The 23,036-nt window shown below is 35.2% G+C and overlaps 1 protein-coding gene across 4 annotated transcripts in view; it reads left to right on the forward strand.

Annotated features, from left to right (window-relative positions):
* WDFY3 (WD repeat and FYVE domain containing 3) overlaps positions 1–23,036 on the forward strand; it is a 238,448-nt gene that overhangs the window by 88,433 nt on the left and 126,979 nt on the right. For all 4 annotated transcript variants that reach the window (XM_045989611.1, XM_045989613.1, XM_045989612.1 and 1 more), the window contains exons 6-11: positions 2,984–3,176; positions 5,087–5,273; positions 7,409–7,575; positions 14,368–14,835; positions 15,822–15,923; positions 18,304–18,497. In XM_045989611.1, coding sequence (XP_045845567.1) covers positions 2,984–3,176; positions 5,087–5,273; positions 7,409–7,575; positions 14,368–14,835; positions 15,822–15,923; positions 18,304–18,497 — 1,311 coding nt within the window. The remainder of the gene's footprint in view (positions 1–2,983; positions 3,177–5,086; positions 5,274–7,408; positions 7,576–14,367; positions 14,836–15,821; positions 15,924–18,303; positions 18,498–23,036) is intronic.

A 23,036-nucleotide genomic window follows, 5' to 3' on the forward strand; every position in this document is an offset into this window, starting at 1 on the left:
CCACCCCCACCTCCATCACAGTAGCTGAGAGGACAGTGGATCTGCAGTGGGTAAGATGGAGCTGGATACATGGTAGTGGGGTCTTTGATGAAGAGCTCTGTGGAGGGGTGAGCAATGAGGGGACAAGAGAGAGGGAGACTAAGGCAGTTTTAGAAAGGAAAAGACACAGGGCACCTGGGTGGCTCAGTTGTTTAAGCATCTGCCTTCAGGTCAGGTCATGATTCCAGGGTACTGGGCTTGAGCTCCAGGTCAGTCTCCCTGCTCAGCAGGAAGCTTGCTTCTCCCTCTGCTTCTGCCCTACCCCACCCCCACCCCAGCTCATGCACACATGTGTGCACTCGCTCTCTCTCAAATAAATAAAATCTTAAAAAACAACAAAAAAAGGGAAAAGACAAGATTATCAATAAAGTACTAATTCAACAAATATTTATTGAACACTGGATTTCTTAGATACTTTTTGCTAGTAGTTAGGTAACATCCATTATCTGTCTCATATCATTTTGAAGACATCCCATGACTAGAGGTTTTGTTTTTCCACAAAATGGTGATGAGAGCAAATGGCAGAAATAGGATTAGAAGCTATGTTTATCTGAGTCCTGAATTAGATTGGATGAGAAAAGCAATGGGAATAAACAAAGGAGTAAATCCCATAGGAATTAAAGCTGCTTAAAGACAGGTTGCTAATGAATGTAGTGGGTTCGTCTTTGCTTATAGGCTAGTAACCCTATTTCAATAAAGCTCTTCTAAAGAACTAATTAATACCTTTGGCAATAAATGGAGGCTGAATTTTATGTATTTAATGCTAATTAAGTATAGCAAAGATTTCTTCTAAAACTTAAAAAAATGTTTTCTGTATCTGAAGGCCATGGGTGTTTCCAAATGAATGTGAGATTCATTTCAGCATATTGAAACCATTGAATGTTAAGGCCAAAAGGAACTTCAACGAGAATTTGGATGAAACTCTCCATTTAAAGTTACAGAAACTAATAGCTGAGGCTGTAGTCCACAGCAGTTGTGTGGCAGGGATGGGGGCCTGGCTCTTCCCACCTCCTAATCCAGTGCTCCTTTTAGCATCACTTCCTTATTTCATTTTCTCCTCACAGACTGGACACTGTGGTCGCCACTTTGTCTAGAATGCCAGTGGGGACAGACTTACTAAATGTTTTCAGAACACATACTGTTTATGATACATGAAATCCATATGTTTATGTTATGTGACCGTTGATTTCCTGGGTCCTTAGCATTGGTATTGGTTCTTGTAGGCATTCATTGTGTTGTTTTGTTTGTTTTTGTGTTGATTTGGCCAGTTATTTTCTGCCACACTTGGCTAGAAGTAATAACAGAGTCCCTACAAATAGAAATGGTTAGTATATAGGAGAAGACCAATGAGATATAGAGTGGTTTTCTATTCTATAAAATGAAAGGATTACATGAGATTATTTCTGAGAATCCTTTTGCCTTTGAAGATTAAGAGCTAGTTATTTTAAAAATCAACAAATTTAAGGAATTAAATCCAGTTCATTTTTGAGAAGAAAGATTTATTTTGGAGAAAAGTATTTTATTTTCAGGTTTGTTTTTATGTTACAAATTAGAGAAATGACATCCATTTCTCTAATCAAATAAGGTAGTGTGAGAACCAGTGAAAAGTATAATCAATAATGCACTTTTCTGAAGGTAGATATTTTGCTGCAGTTGATGATCTTTTTTTCATATTACCTTTTTTGTTACATTTGACATGTATGGGGGAAAGATAATACCTATTACACATATTAAGTCAGTATCCAGCAATTTCTCCAGGCATTTTTGTGTGTGTTGGGGGGAATGCCTGTATTTACCTATTTTGTAAATATCTTATTTCTCTGAATTCTTGGTCATTTTTTCCCCCTTATATTTGGCAACTATGAATTAGAAAGCCTTTCTATTTAAGTAAATTTTTGCATTGAAGGAAATAGGAGAAGTAAAAACCTAACTTTCTCAGATAAAACATATTTTAAATACTTTTTGTATATTTAGCAGTTTCCCCACAGATGCTGAAATACTCAAATTTTATGAAGCACATTTCTTTGAAGAGAATAAAATTTACATAAATTATAGTTATTTTATTCATTATTGTATATATTTTTGAATATTTAGAAAAGAAATTTTAGCAAGGAGAAGAAAAGTTAACTTCTGATGCTGAGACAAGATTAGCAGGAAAAAAAAATCCATTGAAGGCAGAAACCATAGCTGAATTCTACAAGAAGTGGCTCTTAGTGCCTTGAGTACTAGTGTAATGTGTATTCTGCAAATCATAGTTAAGGAATAAGTTCTCATTCCAAAGTTTAAGCAGTTTTGAATCTTCTTTGAAAGTCAAGCCTTAGAAGATTTTTGGCTACTAGAGATAATTGAAAGATGCTTCAGAATTGAGATGATTTTGTTTTCGTAATATCTCCTTCTACCTATATAGAAATTGGAACAATTTAAAAATACTTTTCAAGACCTGTTTTTACTTTCACACCTCCCTAAAACTGTCCTTTTTAGAGAAGAAAATTGTATCTCACCTATGACAATCTACGAATTAAAGAACCAAATTAGGAAACCAAAATGTTGACCTTAAAAGTTACTGTTGATTTATTCCATTTCAGAATCAGTATGCAAAAATACCACAGAGAAGACAGGAGAGTAAACAGAGTTGGGGGGTTTTTTTTGGTGGGTTGTTTTTTTTTGTTGTTGTTGTTGTTGTTTTGGTTAATTTTAAATAAGCTGATAAAAGTAGGTCTGGCTTACTATCTTAGTATAACACACTTCTAAATTATGTTGTTTTTTTGTTTTTTTTTTTTAACATTGCCTGAGTTAGAGCACCCATCGTTATGGCTTTAATGATACCACTTAATACTAACCCTGAACTTTCATAGTTTTTAATAATCAGATCTAGCCCTCTTCTGGCTCCTCCTTTACCCAACCACTCATTTATTTAAATACACATTTGTTTTGTTTTTTTTAGATCTTAGTGAAACTCTGCAGTTTTGTTTCTCCGGCGGAGGAGTTGGCTCAAAAAGATGATCTCCAGCTTTTATTCAGTGCAATAACCTCTTGGTGCCCTCCCTACAACCTGCCTTGGAGGAAGAGTGCTGGAGAAGTCCTTATGACCATATCCCGTCATGGTCTTAGTGTCAATGTAGTGAAGTATATTCATGGTGAATATTTCTTTATGTTCATTTTCAGTGCTCTAAGTTTCTTTCATTTTTCTCTTCTTCATATGATGACAGACTGCTTTTTATCTCTCAGTTCTCCAAAGATTCTATTTCAAATTAAAAATCATCTTTGCCAGGAGAAAAAAAAATTTTTATTTGTGAGACATTTCAAATGTAAGAAATTTTTGTATGTCCCAAACAATGGATATCTACAAGAGTTGAAATAATTTGTTTATAAATGTTTAATCATAATGTAAGTTTGGTGTCATAGCCTATTCTTCCCTACTCTTCTCCTGAAAAAAAAAAAAAAAAGTTTTTTTGCAATACTATAGTTTAAAGCCTTTCTGAAGATATTTCGCAAGTAGATAGGTAAGTATCTGGCCAATGAGACATAAGTGAAATTAGGTGGATTCTTTATCATTACTAAGGAGAAATTGTGCATTCTGTTTAACTCCTATGTAAGTGTCAGTTGCCCTTTAAAATATCTTACTAGGAGACAGTGTATCATCTGAAATAGTTCACTTATATATTTTTTCCCCTGAAAATTTTACAAAATCATTTTTAATACAACTGCTTGTTCACTCACCTAACATCAATCCATCATTAAATGCTTCTTGCCTACATTCCCATGTTAAATCTTTCTTGTTATGTGACACTGGATTTCTTTAGACAAATCAATTTCGTTAAATATAATAGAAAAAAATGTTGAGAGTTTACACTCTTTATTTCATGGAACAACTAATAAATCACAGTGAGTTATGCTTCATGCAAAACCCATCTCTGTTCTTAAATTTGTTCACGATTCATCAGTCAACCGGATTCTGCTTAAACCCACACTCCTCTGTACCTTTACTAAGTTACGAGTGTTCATGGGAAATTTGCTTTAAGTAAAAGTAAAAGATCAGAAGGGGCCACAAGGACCAATGAGTTCTTTTTTTTAAAGATTTTATTTATTTATTTGACAGAGATCACAAGTAGGCAGAGAGGCAAGCAGAGAGAGAGAGAGAGGAGGAAGCAGGCTCCCTGCTGAGCAGAGAGCCCAATGTGGGGCTCGATCCCAGGACCCTGGGATCATGACCTGAGCTGAAGGCAGAGACTTTAACCCACTGAGCCACCCAGGTGCCCCAGACCAATGAGTTCTATTCACACCCTAGTGCCTGCCCAGCTGTGTGAGGGCTTCTGTGACACATGTCACATCTACCGAGCACCTCTCCACAAGGCTCAGAACACTGCCTGTGCTGGGAAAGTGTGTGTAGGTGAGGAGTGTGTGACAGCCTGCTTTGGGATCCAGGCTCAGCATCTCTCTGATGGGGAGACTGGACTAGGCCTGCAGATGTGCCTGCAGGTGGCTGGGAGAACATCTTTTTGGAAAGCCTTTAATCCCCAGAGTCAGTGAGATGGTATCACTGTGCTTTAAGTGAGTAACATACAGTGCAAACATAATTTTAAAAATTTTATTCCTGAAGTATTTCTGTATCTCATTGGTTCATATTCACTCTGATTTGAGCTTTTAAACTAATGATTGGATTTTTCTTTTTAAACTTAGAAGATAGGTTTATAGCACACCCCCTCCCCCCATCCTTTCACTATTCTAACATAAAAGATCAAAAATACTGTTTGGCAGCAAGCAGTCATTTTGTTTAATGAAAAACGTCTAAGTATGATGTAAAAACTATAATAATGTCAACTATTTTTCAACATTTCCTGTATTACCCTTTGTTTACTACTTAGAGGCAGAGCTTTTCCAGTGAATTTGAGTCTTATATTTACTTTTAGAATGTGTAACATTTATCTTATAGTATTTTATAGATACCTTAAAATTCAGTATTTTGTTGAACACCAGTTTAAGAATAAAAATTTTCTTAAGCAATTGTATAAATAATACATATTTATTTAATTCTTAATTTTTGCAGAAAAAGAATGTTTATCTACATGTGTTCAGAATATGCAGCAATCAGATGACCTGTCTCCCCTAGAAATTGTTGAAATGTTTGCTGGGCTTTCTTGTTTCCTCAAAGATTCGAGTGATGTTTCCCAAACCCTTTTGGATGATTTTCGGATATGGCAAGGATATAATTTTCTTTGTGATCTCTTGCTTAGGTAAGACCTCACAATTTAAGAATATATTTTAAATGTGTATTCAGTCTTTTTTGTCAATGGAAACAGCATGGTTTGGGGCTATGGAAAAAAAAGGGGGGGATTAATCACTTATTCAGTGTATACTTTATCCCCTTGGCTTTAATCACTTCTTTTTATTCCTGTCTGTCAGCAGAGTATAAAAAGTGAGTTTAAGCTTGCAAATGCAGGCTACAAACTTGGTGGAATTCATGGTTAGGTGTGGAGGTAAATCTGTTCTTCAGTAGCTGAGGGAGAAGAGCTTCAGTAAGCTAATTGACATCTTTCTAAAGGGTAAACTCTTCATGCTTAATTATATTTTTGGGATTTCTTACTATACCAGTGATTTATTAATATAGTTAATAACAAGAATAATTATGTAGATTGAATGAGACCTTACAATGTATATAACAAAATGTTTCACAAGCTCCTTTTTCCATCCCAAATGTTTCATGCATATCCTGGGAAAATGGCTGGTTGCAAATTTATTAAGAAGAAGATACTCATGTCTCACTAGTTGTTCCTGGTCCATTACTTACTTTTAAATCATTTGATCTGTTCTAAACCAGCACTATTTTGTAAACTTCTTATTTCTAACACCAGTTTAACCTACTTGTGATTACTACTAAGCAAGTCACCAGAATACAGTCTGAGATAGATATATATATATATATATATATATATATAAGATATATATATATCTTAATTTACAGAGGAGGATATAGAAGGTGACAAAGTGAGCATTTCATATTACTGGGTGGGGGGTGTTAATTGGTGTAATCCTTTGAGCTTGCAGATTGATCACTTATAGTCAAGAGCCTCAAAAATGTTGATACTCTCACCTGTGGTTATTAATCCTAGAAATGTAATCCTAAATGTAGACAAAATTAATGCTCCTGTATTCTGATTCCCACTGACTATCCCACCTCCCTTTCCTCAGATCTGTGATTGGATCTCCATGACCATTAAAAGAGTATCTATAGGGATTTTATATTAAAAAGGAGAAGCATTTGTGTCAACACTGGCAAATGGAAAAAACAGGTTATAAAATTCTGTATATGGTGTAAAAACAACTATTATTAAGACCAAACTTTTTACAAATAAAAAAGGGCAAGTTTATAAACCATATCAGAATATATTTTTTAAAGATTTTATTTATTTATTTGACAGAGATCACAAATAGGCAGAGAGAGAGGGGGAAGCAGGCTTCCTGCTGAGCAGAGAGCCCAATGTGGGGCTCGATCCCAGGACTCTGGGATCATGACCTGAGCCAAAGGCAGAGGCTTAACCCACTGAGCCACCCAGGTGCCCCAGACCATATCAGAACATTAACAGGTGTCTGAGTTGTGAGGCTATACATCCTTTTTTCTACTTAAGTGTATTCTTCAGCTTTATTTTAATTAGAATAAGTAGTTCTGTTAGGGAGGAAGCCCCAATAAATCTTACTCTTTTACAGAGATAGTTTTGCACCTTACTTTGTGTTCTCGATAAAGCCACAGTCAAAATATAATTCCATAATGACTCCAAATGTTCTTTTAAAGAAATACGGTTCTAAAAAATTACTCTTCAGAACTTTATTTAAATGTATTCTAATGAGAGTACCTGAACTAATTAATGAGATACAGATAAAGACTTAGAACTCTTTCAGAGAAACTCATTTTTAAAAATTGTTAACAGAAAATGTCTTCAGAAGGAAATGGTTTATAAGATTTTAGGTTGTAAACAGTGAAACTTTGTGATCTTAGATTTTTTAAGGATCTTAAGAGGCATTTAATGTAATTCTTTTATTTTATGCTTTCTACCAAAGATTAGTGATCAATCTAAAATAACACTGTTATAAATAAAATCTTTAAAAAAATTAAAATAACACTGTTAAATGCAACATCAGCAGTTATATATGAGGTCTTGGTCTATTACAGTTTTTTTTCATTATGGTGTCTTATAATGAAATTTGTAGATTTTTTAAAGTATGTCTTTATATAAGGAAAAATTGTATAAAGAAGCTTCTTGGAGTACTTTATACCTTTCCTTACTGCATATGCAAACTGAAAATTTCTCTGTATTAAATTTGAGCATACAACAAAAGAGAAAAAATACTTACCAAACGATACCTTTCCTAGATTGGAACAAGCGAAAGAAGCAGAATCCAAAGATGCCTTGAAAGATCTGGTTAATCTGATAACTTCCCTAACAACTTACGGTGTCAATGAACTAAAACCAGCTGGTATTACCACAGGGGCACCCTTTTTATTGCCTGGTTTTGCAGTACCTCAGCCTGCAGGCAAAGGTGAGTCATTTGTTTTCTTCCTATTCTGAGCCATTCAAAGAAGTAGAGACAGTATATCAGTTTGACTTGGATTGCTCTTTGTTACATGTATAAAGGTGTAATAGGCTATTTTTCATTAGAGTTTATGCTTTATTTATGGTGCAAGTTCTTGGGTGACGGCCTTACCAGGTCACATGCTTGAAAATAATATATATGATGAAATATATATATGATGATATATAACATCAGCCAGTGAAATTTACATTTTAGTATTTCATCTTAACCTTCAAACAGCCTAATAATTTAAACATGGCCCTTTTTGTATGTTGGCACACTAATACATTTCCAGTTCATGTGGTTGGAACTTGATTCACACTCTGATCACTTAGCTTATTTCTATATAAGATGTAAAAAGAAAGCCTGAGTCACAAATGCTTGTATTTTAAAACTAAACAAATATAGGTACAAAGATTTTTTTTTTTTTTTTTTTTTTTTTTTTTTTTTTTTTTGGTGAGGGAGAGAGAGAATCTTAAGCAGGCTCCGTACCCAGCACGGAGTCTGCTGAGAGGTTGGATCTCACAACCCTGAGATTGTGACCTGAGCTGAAATTGGATGCTTTACCAACTGAGCCACCAGACACCCCACAAAGACATTGTAGTATTTATTTCAGATCGGGGAGTAAATTTTATAAAGTTAGGATTTCCCAACTTTAACTCCTCATCTGGTGATATTTTATTAAGAGACCTTTTTTAGTTAATAACATTGTTACATGAGAGTGCAGGCTAGTTTTACAGCTTAATTTTTTTTAATTTCATAATAACTATTCTAAAAGAACCTGAGCCTGCAGGGCTCTCATGGTTTCTTGACTATGACCGTCACTTACTAAATATTCGATACAGTTACGATATTTGCATGTAAAATTTAACTAGGCAGAAAATATCAACATGTCTGGTTATTTAAATTCAGAGTATGTTATCTTTGTACTTTATGACATAGAAGTCAGTAGTTATAAATTTATTTCTTCAGTGAGAATAAATGGATTTATTAGAAAGCCCTAAATTTAATTTATTGGGGAAAATTATATTGAAAACTCATGACTTTGATTAGAGTTGTCAGATTTCCTGTAGTAAATTGTACCCTCAGTGTGCAGTTTTTTAAGTGAGTCTCTGTGCAGTAAGGAGAAATCCAGGCATATCTTACTGAGCAGTTCAAGGTTTCACTTTATTTAATATTAAGGAAAAAATGAGAGTCTCAAAAAACTCCTAATATATAGACTGTAGCTTGAGTATTCCACAATTAGCTGTTTCTTTGAGTTAATTTAAAAATTGCTCACAGCAGGGGTGGTTGGGTGGCTCAGTCAGTTAAGCGTCTGCCTTCAGCTCAGGTCATGATCCCAGGGTCCTGGGCTTGAGTCCCCCCATCAGGCTCCTTGCTTAGAGGGGAGCCTGCTTCTCCCTCTCCCACTCCCCCTGCTGGTGCTCTCTCTCTCTCAATCAGAGAAAGACAGTTATCATATGATCTCTTTGATATGAGGAATTTGAGAGGCAGGGCAGGGAGTTTGGGGGGTTGGGAAGGAAAAAAAAATGAAACAAGATGGGATCGGGAGGGAGAAAAACCATGAGACTCTTGATCACAGGAAACAAACAGGGTTGCTGGGGGGTTAGGGGGTAGGGATGGGGTGATTGGGTTATGGACACTGGGGAGTGTATGTGCTATGGTGAGTGCTGTGAAATGTGTAAGCCTGGTGATTCACAGACCTGTACCCCTGGGGCAAATAATACGTTATATGTTAATAAAAATAATGTAAAAAAAGTAGGTCACAGCATACTTCCTCTTTTAAACTTTATTTTATTTGGTTAATCAATCCAATCGTGATACTGGCATAATAGCTAATTACAATAGCATCATTTTGTATTGAGAGAATTAATGTAGCAAAATTGACCTTCCTCATATTTCTTTCTCATATTGTCTCATCTGTAACAGGGGTGATAAATATATAACCTAACACCTTCAGGAGTTACTGGGAGAATCCAGTGACATGATGTCTATGAAAGCGAGGTTAACTAGAAAGGACAGTGCCCTAAGAGTCAGAATCTGTGTGACTCTGAGTCATTGAGCCTTTCTAAATATCACTGTCTTCTTCAGAAAAATGGATGCGGTATTCTATAAAATGAATGGATCAAGCTAGATCATTTTGAGTTTAATTTGTAAGTCAAAAAATACCTATTTCCCATGGCCTGCTTTGTTAAGGTTATTGTGCAGACTAAAGGAGATAGCTCCGTTTCACATAAAGAGAATATGGGATTTTTTTTTCCTTCAGCAGTATTGAGGCATCATTTGCATATATTCAAATCTGTCCATTTTAAGTGTCGAATTTGATGAGTTTTCATAAATATATATGCTTGTGTAATCACCACTGTAATCATGATATGGAATATTCCCATCCTTCTAAAGATTCACTTGTGTTCAATACCTGCTTCCCCTCCCACTTGCCCTGGCAGCCATTGATCTGCTTTGGTTTCACCCTGTGGTTTCACCCTTTCTAGAATTTCATAAACTGGAATCATACAGTATGTAGTTTTTTTGTATCTGACTTCTTTCACTTTTGCGATTCGTCTATTTGATTGCGTGTATCTGAACTTTGTTCCTTTTTTGGAAAGTATTTCACTATGTGGATTTCTTGCACTTTGTTTACCTGTTCATCAATTGATGGCGTTTATTTAACTGTCATGACTAACATTTATATGAATATTTATATGAAACAAATCTTTGTGGGGATGTATAGTTTCATTTCTTTGGGGTATATACCAAGCAATAGAATTGCTAGGTCATATGTATATTTAACTTTATGAGAAACTGTCAGACTGTTTTATAAAGTAGCTATCCCATTTGCCCTCATGTCAGCAGCAGTGTGAGAAAGTTTGCTTTACATCCTCAGCAACACTTGTTTTATTCTAGTGAGTGTGTAGTAGTATCTAGTTGTGTTTTAATTTGCATTTTTTGAAAGGATTTCAAACATCTTTTAATGTGTTTATTTGCCCTCTGTATCTCTCAATTTCAGTTCAGATCTCTGTGCCCAGTGTTTAATAGGATTGTTCTTTTCATTGGGATTTTAAGAGTTCTTTAAATATTCTGAATAAATCTTTTATAAGATACGTATTTTTTTAAGTATGTTCTCCTGATCTTAACTTGCTTTTATTCTTAGTAGCGTCTTTAGAAGAATGGAAACTTTTTCAATTTTGATGAAGTCCAACTTACCATTTTAAAAAATATTTTGCAGATATTAACTCATATTGAAAAAATCTTACTTCACCAAATTAACTAAGATTTGTGTTTTCTTCTAGGAGTTTCATATTTTGATATTTCTGATAGGGTCTGTGATATATTTTAAGTTAATTTTTGCATATGGTAGGAAATAATTTTTTTTCTTTTCAGTATGGCTGTCCAAGACCTTTTGTTGAAAAGACCACGTATAGCCATACATTTGCGATTCATTTTCAGGTCTGCTCCATTGATCAATATGTCCATCCTTAAGCCAATACCATAAGGTTTTGATTACTATATCTTTTTTTTTTAACTGTATCTTTAAAGTAAGTCTTAAAATAGAGTCATGTAAGTTGTCCAATTTTGTTCTTCCTTTTCAAAATTACTTTGGCCATTCTGTATCCTTTGAACTCCACATAAATTTAATAATCATGTCAATTTTTGAAAAAATAAAAATAAAAGCCTGAGACTGGGAGTTGATTGGGAGTGCAAATGTAAATCAACTTGGAGGAGAATTAACATTTTCACAATATTGAATCTTTCAATCCATGTAAGATATATATCTATATATATATCTTTCCATTTATTTGGATCTTATTTTCTCTAAGCATAGTTTTATAGTTTACATAGTACAGGACTTTCAAATCTGTTAAGTTTATCCTTAAATATTCTTTTTGATACTGTTATGAACAGAATTGTTTTCTTTTTTTTTTTTTTTTTTTTTTTTTAAGGATTTTATTTATTTATTTGACAGAGAGAGATCACAAGTAGACAGAGAGGCAGGCAGAGAGAGAGAGAGGGAAGCAGGCTCGCTGCTGAGCAGAGAGCCCGATGCGGGACTCGATCCCAGGACCCTGAGATCATGACCTGAGCCGAAGGCAGCGGCTTAACCCACTGAGCCACCCAGGCGCCCGAACAGAATTGTTTTCTTAATTTCATTTCAGATTTCTTGTTGCTAGTTTCTAGAAATGCATTTGGGTTTTGTTTTTGTTTTTTTTAAGATTTTATTTATTTATTTGACAGATAAAGATCACAAGTAGGGAGAGAGGCAGGCAGAGAGAGAGAGGAGGAAGCAGGCTCCCTGCCAAGCAGAGAGCCCGATGCGGGGCTCGATCCCAGGACTCTGGGATGATGACCCGAGCGGAAGGCAGAGGCTTTAACCCACTGAGCCACCCAGGCGCCCCTGCATTTGGTTTTTTAAAAATACTTACTATTTTTATCTGTGATTTGGTTAAGTTTGATTTTTGGTTTTAGTGGTTTTTTTTCCTCTTTGCTGTTGTTACATTTCTTTTTAATCTACTTTTGTATAAGAGTTGATGGACTCTTGTGAAGGAATAGAGATGAGGAAAGCCAAGTGTGACAGTGTTGTGTGTAGCACTGATAGAATGAAGCAGTGATAGTCGGCAGATTGTAACTCTTCATTTTGGACTATTTAGGGGTTGGGGCTGGCTATATTCTGATATGTTGACCCTGTTTATCTTTTTGTCAGTTATTTCTTCAGGGTACTTTGGGGGAATATTTGCTTTGGTTTCACTGGTTTCCCTTTTATCATCTGTGAAAAGGAAATTCCTGTTACTAAGGAATTTTTTACATATTCATTAATTATCACATTTAAAAGAGGAAACATGAATGTACCTACCTTATATTGCTCTATACATATAGTTTACCAACCTTATTTTTAGTGCTGATTTTTAAATCAAATAGAACAGTATAGATACATAAAATTTAAAGGAAAGGGTAAACTGAGTTATTAATGAAGGTGATAAACTTATCTGTGTATGTTAATGCTTGAGAATGACTAATATTCCTGTATTTTATAGCAAGAACTTTAATAAAACTTTGTATCCTCACCAGCAGAAAGCTTTTTCTTTTTCTTTTTTTCTTAAGATTTATTTACTTATTTTAGAAAGAGAACACGAGCTGAGGGAGGGAAGGAGGGAAAAAATCTCAAGCAGACTCCTGAATGTGGAGCCCAACACAGGGCTCAATCCCAGGACCCTGAGATCATGACCTGAGCCAAAATCAAGAGTTGGATGCTTAACCAGCTGAGCCACCCATGTGCCCCTATATTTGACTTTTAATTGTGTGTATGTGTACACATTGTATTTGGTTCACCTTTTTATGGTAGACATTTTGTTCTTGGGATTGCTTATTAATATTTCTTATCTTTTGCCAGTAACATCACTTCAAACCAAATAATGAAGATAAAACTTGGAAAATTCCAAGTTTTCCCATATGACTCTAAACTCAGCTTGTTTTGACTCCTTTCTTTATAGTGAAAACTGATACATTGTCACTTAGTTGAAAGATGCAAAATAGTGGTTATAGTTATCCTTTAACCTTATTTGTCATTGTTGGTCACTTGTAGTCAGCCTTTAACAATTTGTATGTCACCAGTCCATCTGAGCTTGGTTTTTGATTTATTACCTGCAGGTAATAAAGAGGAAAGATGTCCTCAAAGAGCAAGCATACTATTAATCTGGAGCTAGAAGTAGAAACATATCTTTGGTATTTGCTGCACATAGAAAAAATTTATATGTTAAAGATAAACAAAGTTGAAATCATTTACAGATTGAAGATTTTTTAAAAATCTTTTCATTTTTTTAAAAGAATGTCCAAGCCAGGATTTCTGGGCAGTCTTTCTAACTCATTTTTTATTTTTCCTAGTTCTGTGTTTATCTTCTTTCTGATATCCGGCTTATGCTGTAAGGTACTATGCTAATTTCTTGGCACTAGATTAATGTTTTGGTCACTCTGGCAAATGTCCTGTACTCCTAGTAGTTATCAACCTGGGGACAGTTCTTAGAGCCAATCACTTGTTTTTAGTTGCTTCAGATACTTTATATGTTAATTTCTTTATAATTATTTTTATTAATGTGCCTCACAAGAGCCAGGTATACAGATTTTTTTCTCGGTTGGTATGTTTAAAAATCAGATGTTAAAAAATACAGCTAGTAGTTAGCTATAAATGGCTTTAACAAACATATGTGAAGAAATTGCACTCTTAGTCTGAAAACAAAATGCATTTTCAAATTAAAACTTGTGAAAGTTCTAGTGTAGTAATGATAAAGGGAAACTGGAACTTAGAGAATTTTCAGCCTCCTGTTTTCCTGCTTGCATTCTTGCTGCTCCCTGGCCTTTTACTGCTTCAGGCTAAAAGTCTTTTCATGAGAGGTAACTGTTCTTAGAGTCAAGGTACAGATAAAAAAAAAAGAAAGAAAGAAAGAAAGAAATTCCTGCATATTTCCAAACTCAGAAGGCTGGACTTACATAATATGCTTTATCTTCTGTAAAACAGTCTAGTGTTTCAGTATATACTATTCTTGAATTGGAGTGTTCATAATGATGCATTATATGTTTTAACAGTATTGTTTTTAATTAAATGACTGAAGTTGGATGGAGAAAAACAGGACTTTTTGTGGAAACAGAATGTTTTCTTAGTAAACAGTTGATAAATGTTAACAATTCATGATCTGTTTAAATAGACTCGCTTGCCATGATTAAAATATCATGTAACACCTACTTCTGTTTTCTTGTTTTCCATTTCAGGTCACAGTGTGAGAAACATCCAAGCCTTTGCAGTGCTTCAGAATGCATTTTTAAAAGCAAAAACCAACTTCCTCGCCCAGATCATCCTTGATGCCATCACAAATATTTACATGGCTGACAATGCCAATTACTTCATCCTCGAGTCACAGCACACACTGTCACAGTTTGCAGAAAAGATTTCTAAACTCCCGGAAGTACAAAGCAAATACTTTGAGATGCTGGAGTTTGTCGTTTTTAGCTTAAATTACATCCCTTGTAAAGAACTCATTAGTGTTAGCATCCTCTTAAAGTCTAGCTCTTCTTACCACTGTAGCATTATTGCAATGAAGACACTTCTTAAGTTTACACGACATGACTACATATTTAAAGATGTGTTCAGGGAGGTGGGCCTTCTGGAGGTCATGGTAAACCTTTTGCACAAATATGCTGCCCTCTTGAAGGATCCAACTCAGGCACTAAATGAACAAGGTAAAGCATTTTTCAGAATTTCACCTTTATTTGATAAAGGGGTTTGGGCAGGGTGTTTTGTTCATGTTTTTGCCTTTCATTTGGCTGTTGATTTGAATGACTTAAAAATGGGTGTTACCGTGATATCCTTGTGAATATTTCCCACAATTAACTTGTTCATTCAACCTCGGTTAGGGAATTGGGAAGGAGCAGGGGCCTAGAAATATGTCATTGTGGTGGCAAATAATTTAAGGTAAAAATTGAGGGAAACATTTATGGTCCACATGACTCATTTGTGCTACTTTCTGCTTCTGAGAGGGAATTTAAAAAGCTCCTAGAAAAAATTGGAATGTTTAGGTGCCTCACAATGTTTTTAATTACAGAGAACAAAAAATAAATCTTTTTAGTGATGTTATGTATGTATACGTATATTATCATTTAGGTATCTTAAATTTGATATTTTTCATCCTTTCCAATCTGATAAAGGCATAGAGGTCTCTAGCATTTAGTATTAAATATGTGAATGAATTAATACAGTTTGAATAGATAGCACTATTCATAAATAGTGCCTTTAAAATCTAACTTTCTCCGGTTAACCTTAGCCTGGATTAGGAAAACCTTTGTAAGAAGAATACATTAAACTTTTTTTAAAAATACATCCCCCCCCTTTTTTTTTGAGGTTTTATTTTAATTCCAGTTAGCATACAGTGTCATATTAGTTTCAGTTGTACAGTGATCCATCAGTTTCATATGTCGCCCAGCACTGGCATTTTCCTTCTTCCTGTTTGTTAGACAACTGTAACTTTCTAGCCACACCAAAATAAAATCTTTAAACACTGATTTCGACCTTACTTTGGGGAGTGTATCATTTTTAAAGATTGTATTATATCATTTGTATTAATGGTAAAAGTGAATATTAAAGAAATAATTAAATTATTAAAACCAAATCAAGAGAAAAAAATAAGCTTACAACTTTTGTGATTTGAACCTTTGGTTCTTTTTCCTAGGGGACTCAAGAAATAATAGTTCAGTTGAAGACCAAAAACACCTGGCTTTGTTGGTTATGGAGACCTTGACAGTGCTGCTTCAAGGATCCCACACAAATGCAGGTGACTAGACAAGCTTCTAGCACATGCCTCGGGGGAGTGGGGAGTATTCTCTCTGGTTTTGTCTTCCCTAATGACTCTTGCTTCTGAAAGATTCCTATCACTTATAAGAAAAACTGTTGGTTCAGTGATAGTACCATCATATGCAGAAATACAATACTTTTGACCGTTTTAAGTTTATTGGCAAAATATGTAACATTGTCGTTATTATTTCACAATATGTTCTTATATTTTATTGCCCATTTAAAAAATACAACACCTTGTTTTTAAAGTGGTCTTTTTTAAAGTAGTCGTTAAAGTAGTGGGGTTTTTTAAAATTTACATAATACAGACTTTTAGTCAAATGACTTTGTTTAAATGTTTTCCAAAATATCTGCTTCCTATAGTGATTTTCTTAATTTTTAGTAATTCATGTTAGAGTATTATAATGTTACAACTTTAAAGAAGTATTGAAAAGTGATTCTGTAGTAAAACTTGCCTCTCCCAGGTAAATTGGGTTCCTTAAATCTTTATCTTTGGTCTCAACTTTTCTTCAGTCTTTTTCTGTCATTAACAGTCCATTTGTATTTGTAAAATATCACTCTTGCTCTTAAAAAAGATCACTTAAACCTCTCAGGCAACAATGTCTGTACAGTTTAAGAAAAATAAGTAAGAATAAGTGAGTTGAGATGGGTAGGCTGGGCTCAGGTCATAGAGAGCCTTTCAGGCCATGCCAACGAACATGAATTGTATTTTAAGTGTTATGGGACGCCACAGATGGGTGAAGGAATGAATGAGCAAGAAGATGAACTAATGAACGAACCCATTGCCCATTTGCCTGAATGCAAAGGAACTCAGTATTCAACATATTTAAAATAAATTGTGTGTCCCAGGCACCATGCTGGGTGTTCAAGACACAAAGATACAAAGATGCAAAGATAAGTTAGTGGAAATAAGGAGATTATGCATTATATCATAGATGAAATGTTAATATCATACCCATTAAACTTCACCACACTTATTACTTAAATACTCTACTAAATTCATTCAACTCTGTCTTGGAATTAGTCAAAACTGTACTTAAGTAATGATATATAATTACATGTTTACATCTTTTTCTATCCTTCAGGACAAGAATTATCTATGTGTCTTGACTTAGATAAAAGGATAAGGATGTACTATCAAGGATTTATTTGGCAGATTATCTTTTGATGACATGACCTAGTGTTACACAGGAGGGACTGAACAATTCTGTTGGAGGAGAGTAGAGATCTTACCCTGTGTGACTAAAAGTCACTTAACCCATCTCCCAGAGTGCCAGACATTTTCACAGAGCTCTTTTCTTAATGACTATCTTTCCTTGTTAAGAAAGGTATTACTTAGCTATGTGATCTGGGGCACTTAGTGCTTTGCTCATAGTAAGTGTTCAGAAAATATTAGCCATGGTGATTATGTAATGGTCACTCACTGGTCACCTGGAAGTAAGTACACATGGCTCCCATGTGCTAAATCTTAGCACATGACTTACATTCACTTCAGGGCCATGTAATTCTTACAAAGTTTGCAAATAGAAAGTCATTAAATAGGACAGTGGCCACTACAGCAAAATACACAAACATCTTTTCACTCAGGAGACATTTACTGAAATACAGACTAGAAGGACATCCCAAGTTTAATGGGGGACCAAACATACACACAAATAATACTAAACTTCTTGATATAAACTACTAGCATAGTAGCATATATAAATTGCTTTAAGCTGTTAGAGTACCTTTAAACTGAGCTATGTAGGTATCACTCCTGCTCTGTCATTTGCTAGCTGCGTGACCTTGGCCATGTTACCCAAATTCTGTATATCTCATTTCCTCATCTGTACAGTAGGGGATGAAGATTAAATAAACCAATCTACAAAAGTCTTTGGTACAGTGACTGATGCCTTTTATTATAGAATTCGTGGGGGTTTTTGGTTCATGTGCTCTACTCCACCAAAAAGTTTGGTTCCTTGTAATTTTTCTCCTTAAAGAATCATTTATTCCATTCCTTTCTTGCAGGTACTTGGGGTGCCTTGTTCAGTTTAAATCTCCTTTATTTGGGCTATTGTTCATCTGAAAACTTTTTACATAATTTGATTTCCAGTATTGCTCAGCTTAAAGCCTTTACATAAGAAGATTGAGTCCCTTCTGTATCTACTTGTGAAATTTCTGAATCTTCTAGATTTGGAGAATTTACTTCTTGCTGACCTCCCATAGTGTAGTCATGTGTGGTCACTTAAAAGATGAAATGGCTGGGTGGGTTTTATTTGCAGTCTTTTGAGTTACTCTTCCTACAAAAAGATCAAATTTTAATCCATCTCACGTGTCTTAGAAGGTTTTAAGTTAGCTCATGTTGTTCTTTCTCTGTCAAGGAATTTTCCGAGAATTTGGAGGAGCAAGATGTGCGCATAATATAGTGAAGTACCCTCAGTGCCGGCAGCATGCCCTGATGATCATCCAGCAGCTGGTGCTCTCTCCAAATGGGGAGGATGACATGGGCACTCTCCTGGGCTTAATGCATTCAGCCCCACCAACAGAACTGCAGTTGAAGACTGATATTTTAAGGGTAATTTAATACGCGTCTTGTTACTGCTCTCTTACCGTTAAAACCTGTGGTTATTTTTCAGTGACTTAACATGATCATAAACTATTCTTGCAGTTTTTCTTCAAGTCTAAAATGATATCAAAATCTGAATAGTAAAAGAAAAGCTCATGTCTTTTCTGGGCTCCAAGGCCCTCAGGTCACCATCTCCTCCCCCTCTGACACCCTCCCCTTGCATCCTCACCCCAATCCTGGCACTGACATCACAGCAAATAGAGCTGCCTTCTAGAATCATAGCTTTCTTTTATTGACTTTTGCTTTGTGCAGTGACTTTCTCAGCAATGAAAAGTTTTTATTCTTTACATTGTTGTTTATTTCATCCTGTTTTGATTGAGTATAAAAACAATTTTGAATACTCATTTTATTTTAAAACGCAGTCTGCCCACAACTTATAGACAAGAAAGAAATCTAGAAGCGTTATCAATATTGGGGAATATTTGTAAATTTGAAGGGATTGTCAGAAAAAAAAACAAGTACCTTCCAACGATATTAAGATGGCCACCTTTTTTAGCATACAGTTTCCTTCTTTCCTGGTACATTTAATTGGTTTTGTATAACATTGATAGATAAAGCCAATAGAGGGTAATGAGCTGACCTGTAATACTAAGGCAGTGTTGTTCTGGCAAATGTTAATAAGTGACTTTGAGACTGCAGGAAGGCAGGAGGGAGGGTCCCATTTGTTGTACTTACTAATTTCCATGGTTTTAAATACTGCCACTGTGACCTGTTTCAGGCCTCCAAAACATTACTGAATGCGGATTGGGAAGAGATGAACATAGCACCCCGTTATGTAGTATCTTAAGAGTACAGGCAATAGTAAAATTCAGAAAATAACTAGGAAGTGATAAGCTTTGAGTATTTACTAATGTTTGTTTTGAAAATAACTTATTTAGTTGTAAATTTATAGAACTTAATTTTTAATCATGCCTGTGTTTTAATAAGGCACATAAAATTCCAAAAATACAACAGTTGTCTCTCAGGAGCCAGTATGAGCTGGCTCCAGCACTGCATTGCTTTGAGAGCATGAAGGAGGGTGGGAAGGCAGTGAGGAGGACTGGGGACCTCAATTTCAGTTTCCATTCTTGCTGCGTTTGGAACTCGGGGTCTCTGACAAAACCACAGACCTGTGTAATTTAATTTATAATTATTTGTGCCGAAACCCCAAATTCCATATACGATATTTTATAATTCTCCAGATGCACAAATTTGAATTGTATGTATTATGTTTATGCAAATTATGCAGCTATTGTATAGCTGTTGGGGATGCCTGGGTGGCTCATTGGGTTAAGTGTCTGCCTTCAGCTCAGGTCATGATCCCAGGGTCCTGGGATCTAGTCTCGCACTGGACTTCTTGCTCAGCAGAGAGCCTGCTTCTCCCTTTGCCTGTAGCTCCCCCTGCTTGTGTTCTCTATCTCTCTCACAAATTAAAATATTAAAGATATGTGTGTGTGTGTATATATATGTGTATATATATATATATATATCTGACGATTTTGTCTAATTAACCACCTACCATCAACATCGCATTGTAACTTTGGCATCTGCTACCAATCATTAATTATTGATTGAAGCTGCATATTCAATTATTCACAGTATTGAAAGTTTTCAGATGCTGAGCTGATGCTATGATGATGTCGGAGTGCCAGGACAGTTCCAGTTGGGAAGTAGTAGGAGGGGAACTTACCCAGATCTATGTAATATAGAGGATTAGACTCAGCTTTGATAAGCACTGTTTTTCTAACCCTTATACTAATTCCAGCCTGCAATATGGTTTTCTGCATATTACTTTGACTCTGAACTCACCCTTCCTCCTATATAAAATAATACTTGTCCTGTTTTCGCCAGTGTGTTTTTGTTTTTGTTTTTTAAGATTTTATTTATTTGAGAGAGAGAGAACTTAAGAAAGGGAGCATGAAAGGGGAGAAGTCAGAGAGAGAAGCAAACTCCCCACTGAACAGGGAGCCCGATGCGTGACTTGATCCCAGGACTCCAGGATCATGACCTGAACCAAAGGCAGTTGCTTCACCAACTGAGCCACTCACGTGCCCCTCCCCTGTGTGTTTTTGAAGATGAGGATGGTCATGGGCTTATGTCGGGCATTTTGCTAATAGCTTTACTTGTACTTCCTGTGGAGAAAGTTATCATTATTGCCTCAATTTTACACAAGTGAAAACTCAAGACACAGGGAGGTTAGGTAGCTGACCATGGTAAAACATTTTGTAACATTGAGGTCAGAATTTCAACCCAAGCATTCTGACTCAAGTCCTTGCATTTAATTTCCAGGCTAGATGATAAAATGTTTAAAAAGGAAAAAAAAGTTGATATTGATATTGCAAGTATAAGTACAGTTAATTAAATTTGACAAGATAGAGAAACTATACTGTCAAATCCTGGTAAAATGCAAATTTATTGGCAGAATAATGGAAGGAATGCATTGTATTTTAGATTTTTGTGTATATCTACAGATTGCATATTTTCTTTTAAAATAATTAAGGTATTGGTACATATCTTAATTTCTGAAGCAGTGTATTTCAAAAGGACAGTTATATATATTAATATTTAGCCTTTCCCTTCAAATATCATTAGAAATGTGAGATATTTTAATAAAATGGTCTTTTTAAAGGTAATGATTAGGAACATTATAAATGGTGTCTTAAGTAATACTAGAATACCCATAGTGTTCCAGTGGCTGAAACAGAAAAAAGGAGCCCTTGTGTCAGCAAACAGATTTCAGATTGTCTCTTGGGCCCGTAGTGTCATAGTGAAATGCATGAGTGGGGGCATCATTGTGTTTGGGTTTATATCCTCCCCTTGCCATTGTGTAAGCCATACAATCTTAGGCAAGTTAATTAACCACATTGAACCACATTGAACTACCATGTATGAAGTGGGGACAATAATGGTGCATAACATGTAGGTTTAAGTAGAGGTTTAAATACGCTAGTACACAACTTGAAGAAGTGCCTTATACAGCTAATTTTATAATGTGATTTTTAATTATAAGCTAAGTTAAAAGCATGACAGTTCAGAAAGTAAGTAGTAGTTCTACAAGATTGTTTTACTTGTTTCCTTCAGGTTTTATTTCATAGTACTTACAGCTATTCTTGGCAAGAGCATGCTTTCAGTCATCAGACTCTAACTCATTTTGCAAGAAGGAATGTCTAATAAGTCCCCTGAAGTTGCTCCTCTTTCCAAAGCATTAGGATATGGTCACTTTATATGAATTGAAATACTTCAGATCTTCACTGCCCTGACTTTGTCTCTTTTCTAGAATAAATCAGTTTGTATACACACACAGTTATAAGTGTTCATGATTGTGTAAAATTATACTAGAATATGTATTTTACTTATTTAATACAATTACTTTGTAAAAATCACCAAATTCATCCATGTCATTATCCGTCAAAGGAAAAGCTTTTCTGTCAGGATTTAGCCTTAGTCTACCAAAAGAATCATGTGATAATGTTTGCTAACACTATCTTCTGCCTTTAATATGACATCTTTTAATTGAAGTATAATTAATATACAGTGTTATATTAGTTTCAGATGTATAATATAATGATCCAACAATTATATACATTGCTCAGTGTTCATCATAAGTGAACTCTTAATCTGTTACCTGTCTCACCCATCCCCCAACCAGCTCTACTTGACAACTACCAGTTTATTTATTTTGTCTTCTCTCTTTTTCTTTCTCTTTTTTTAAAATTTTTTTATTAACATACAATGTATTATTAGCCCCAGGAGTACAGGTCTGTGAATTGCCAGGTTTACACACTTCACAGCACTCACCATAGCACATACCCTCCCCAATGTCCATAACGCCACCACCCTCTCCCACCCCCCGGCAACCCTCAGTTTGTTTTGTGAAATTAGGAGTCTCTTATGGTTTGTCTACTACCAGTTTATTTAAGAGTCTCTTTTTTGTCTCTTTTTTCTTGTTTGTTTGTTTTCTTTCTTAAATTCCACATATAAATTACAGTATTTGTCTTTCTGTAACATATTTCACTTGTCCTTGTACCCTCTAGATCCATCCATGTTGTTGCAAATGGAAAAATCTAGCTCTTTGTTATGATTGATATTCCATTATATACACACAACACGTCTTATTTATCCAGTCATCTATGAGCGGACACTTGAGTTGCTTCCATATTTTGACTATTGTAAATAATGCTGTAATAAACAAGGGTGCATACATCTTTTTGAATTAGTGCTTCTGTTTTCTTTTCATAAGTACCCAGTAGTAGAATTATTGAATCATATGGTATTTCTATTTTTAATTTTTAGAGGAACCTCCATACAGTTTTCCACAGTGGATACACCAGTTTGCATTCCCACCAACAGTGCACGAGAGTTTCCTTTTCTCCACATCCTTGCCACACTTGTTATTTTTTTGTTTTTTATTTTAGCCATTCTGACAGGTGTGAGATGATATTCATTATTGTTTTGGTTTGTATTTCCCTGATGATGGGTGATGTTGAGCATCTTCTCGTGTCTTTTGGC

This window comes from Meles meles, chromosome 2 (genome assembly GCF_922984935.1).
Source record: "Meles meles chromosome 2, mMelMel3.1 paternal haplotype, whole genome shotgun sequence".
Taxonomy (NCBI): Eukaryota; Metazoa; Chordata; class Mammalia; order Carnivora; family Mustelidae; genus Meles; species Meles meles.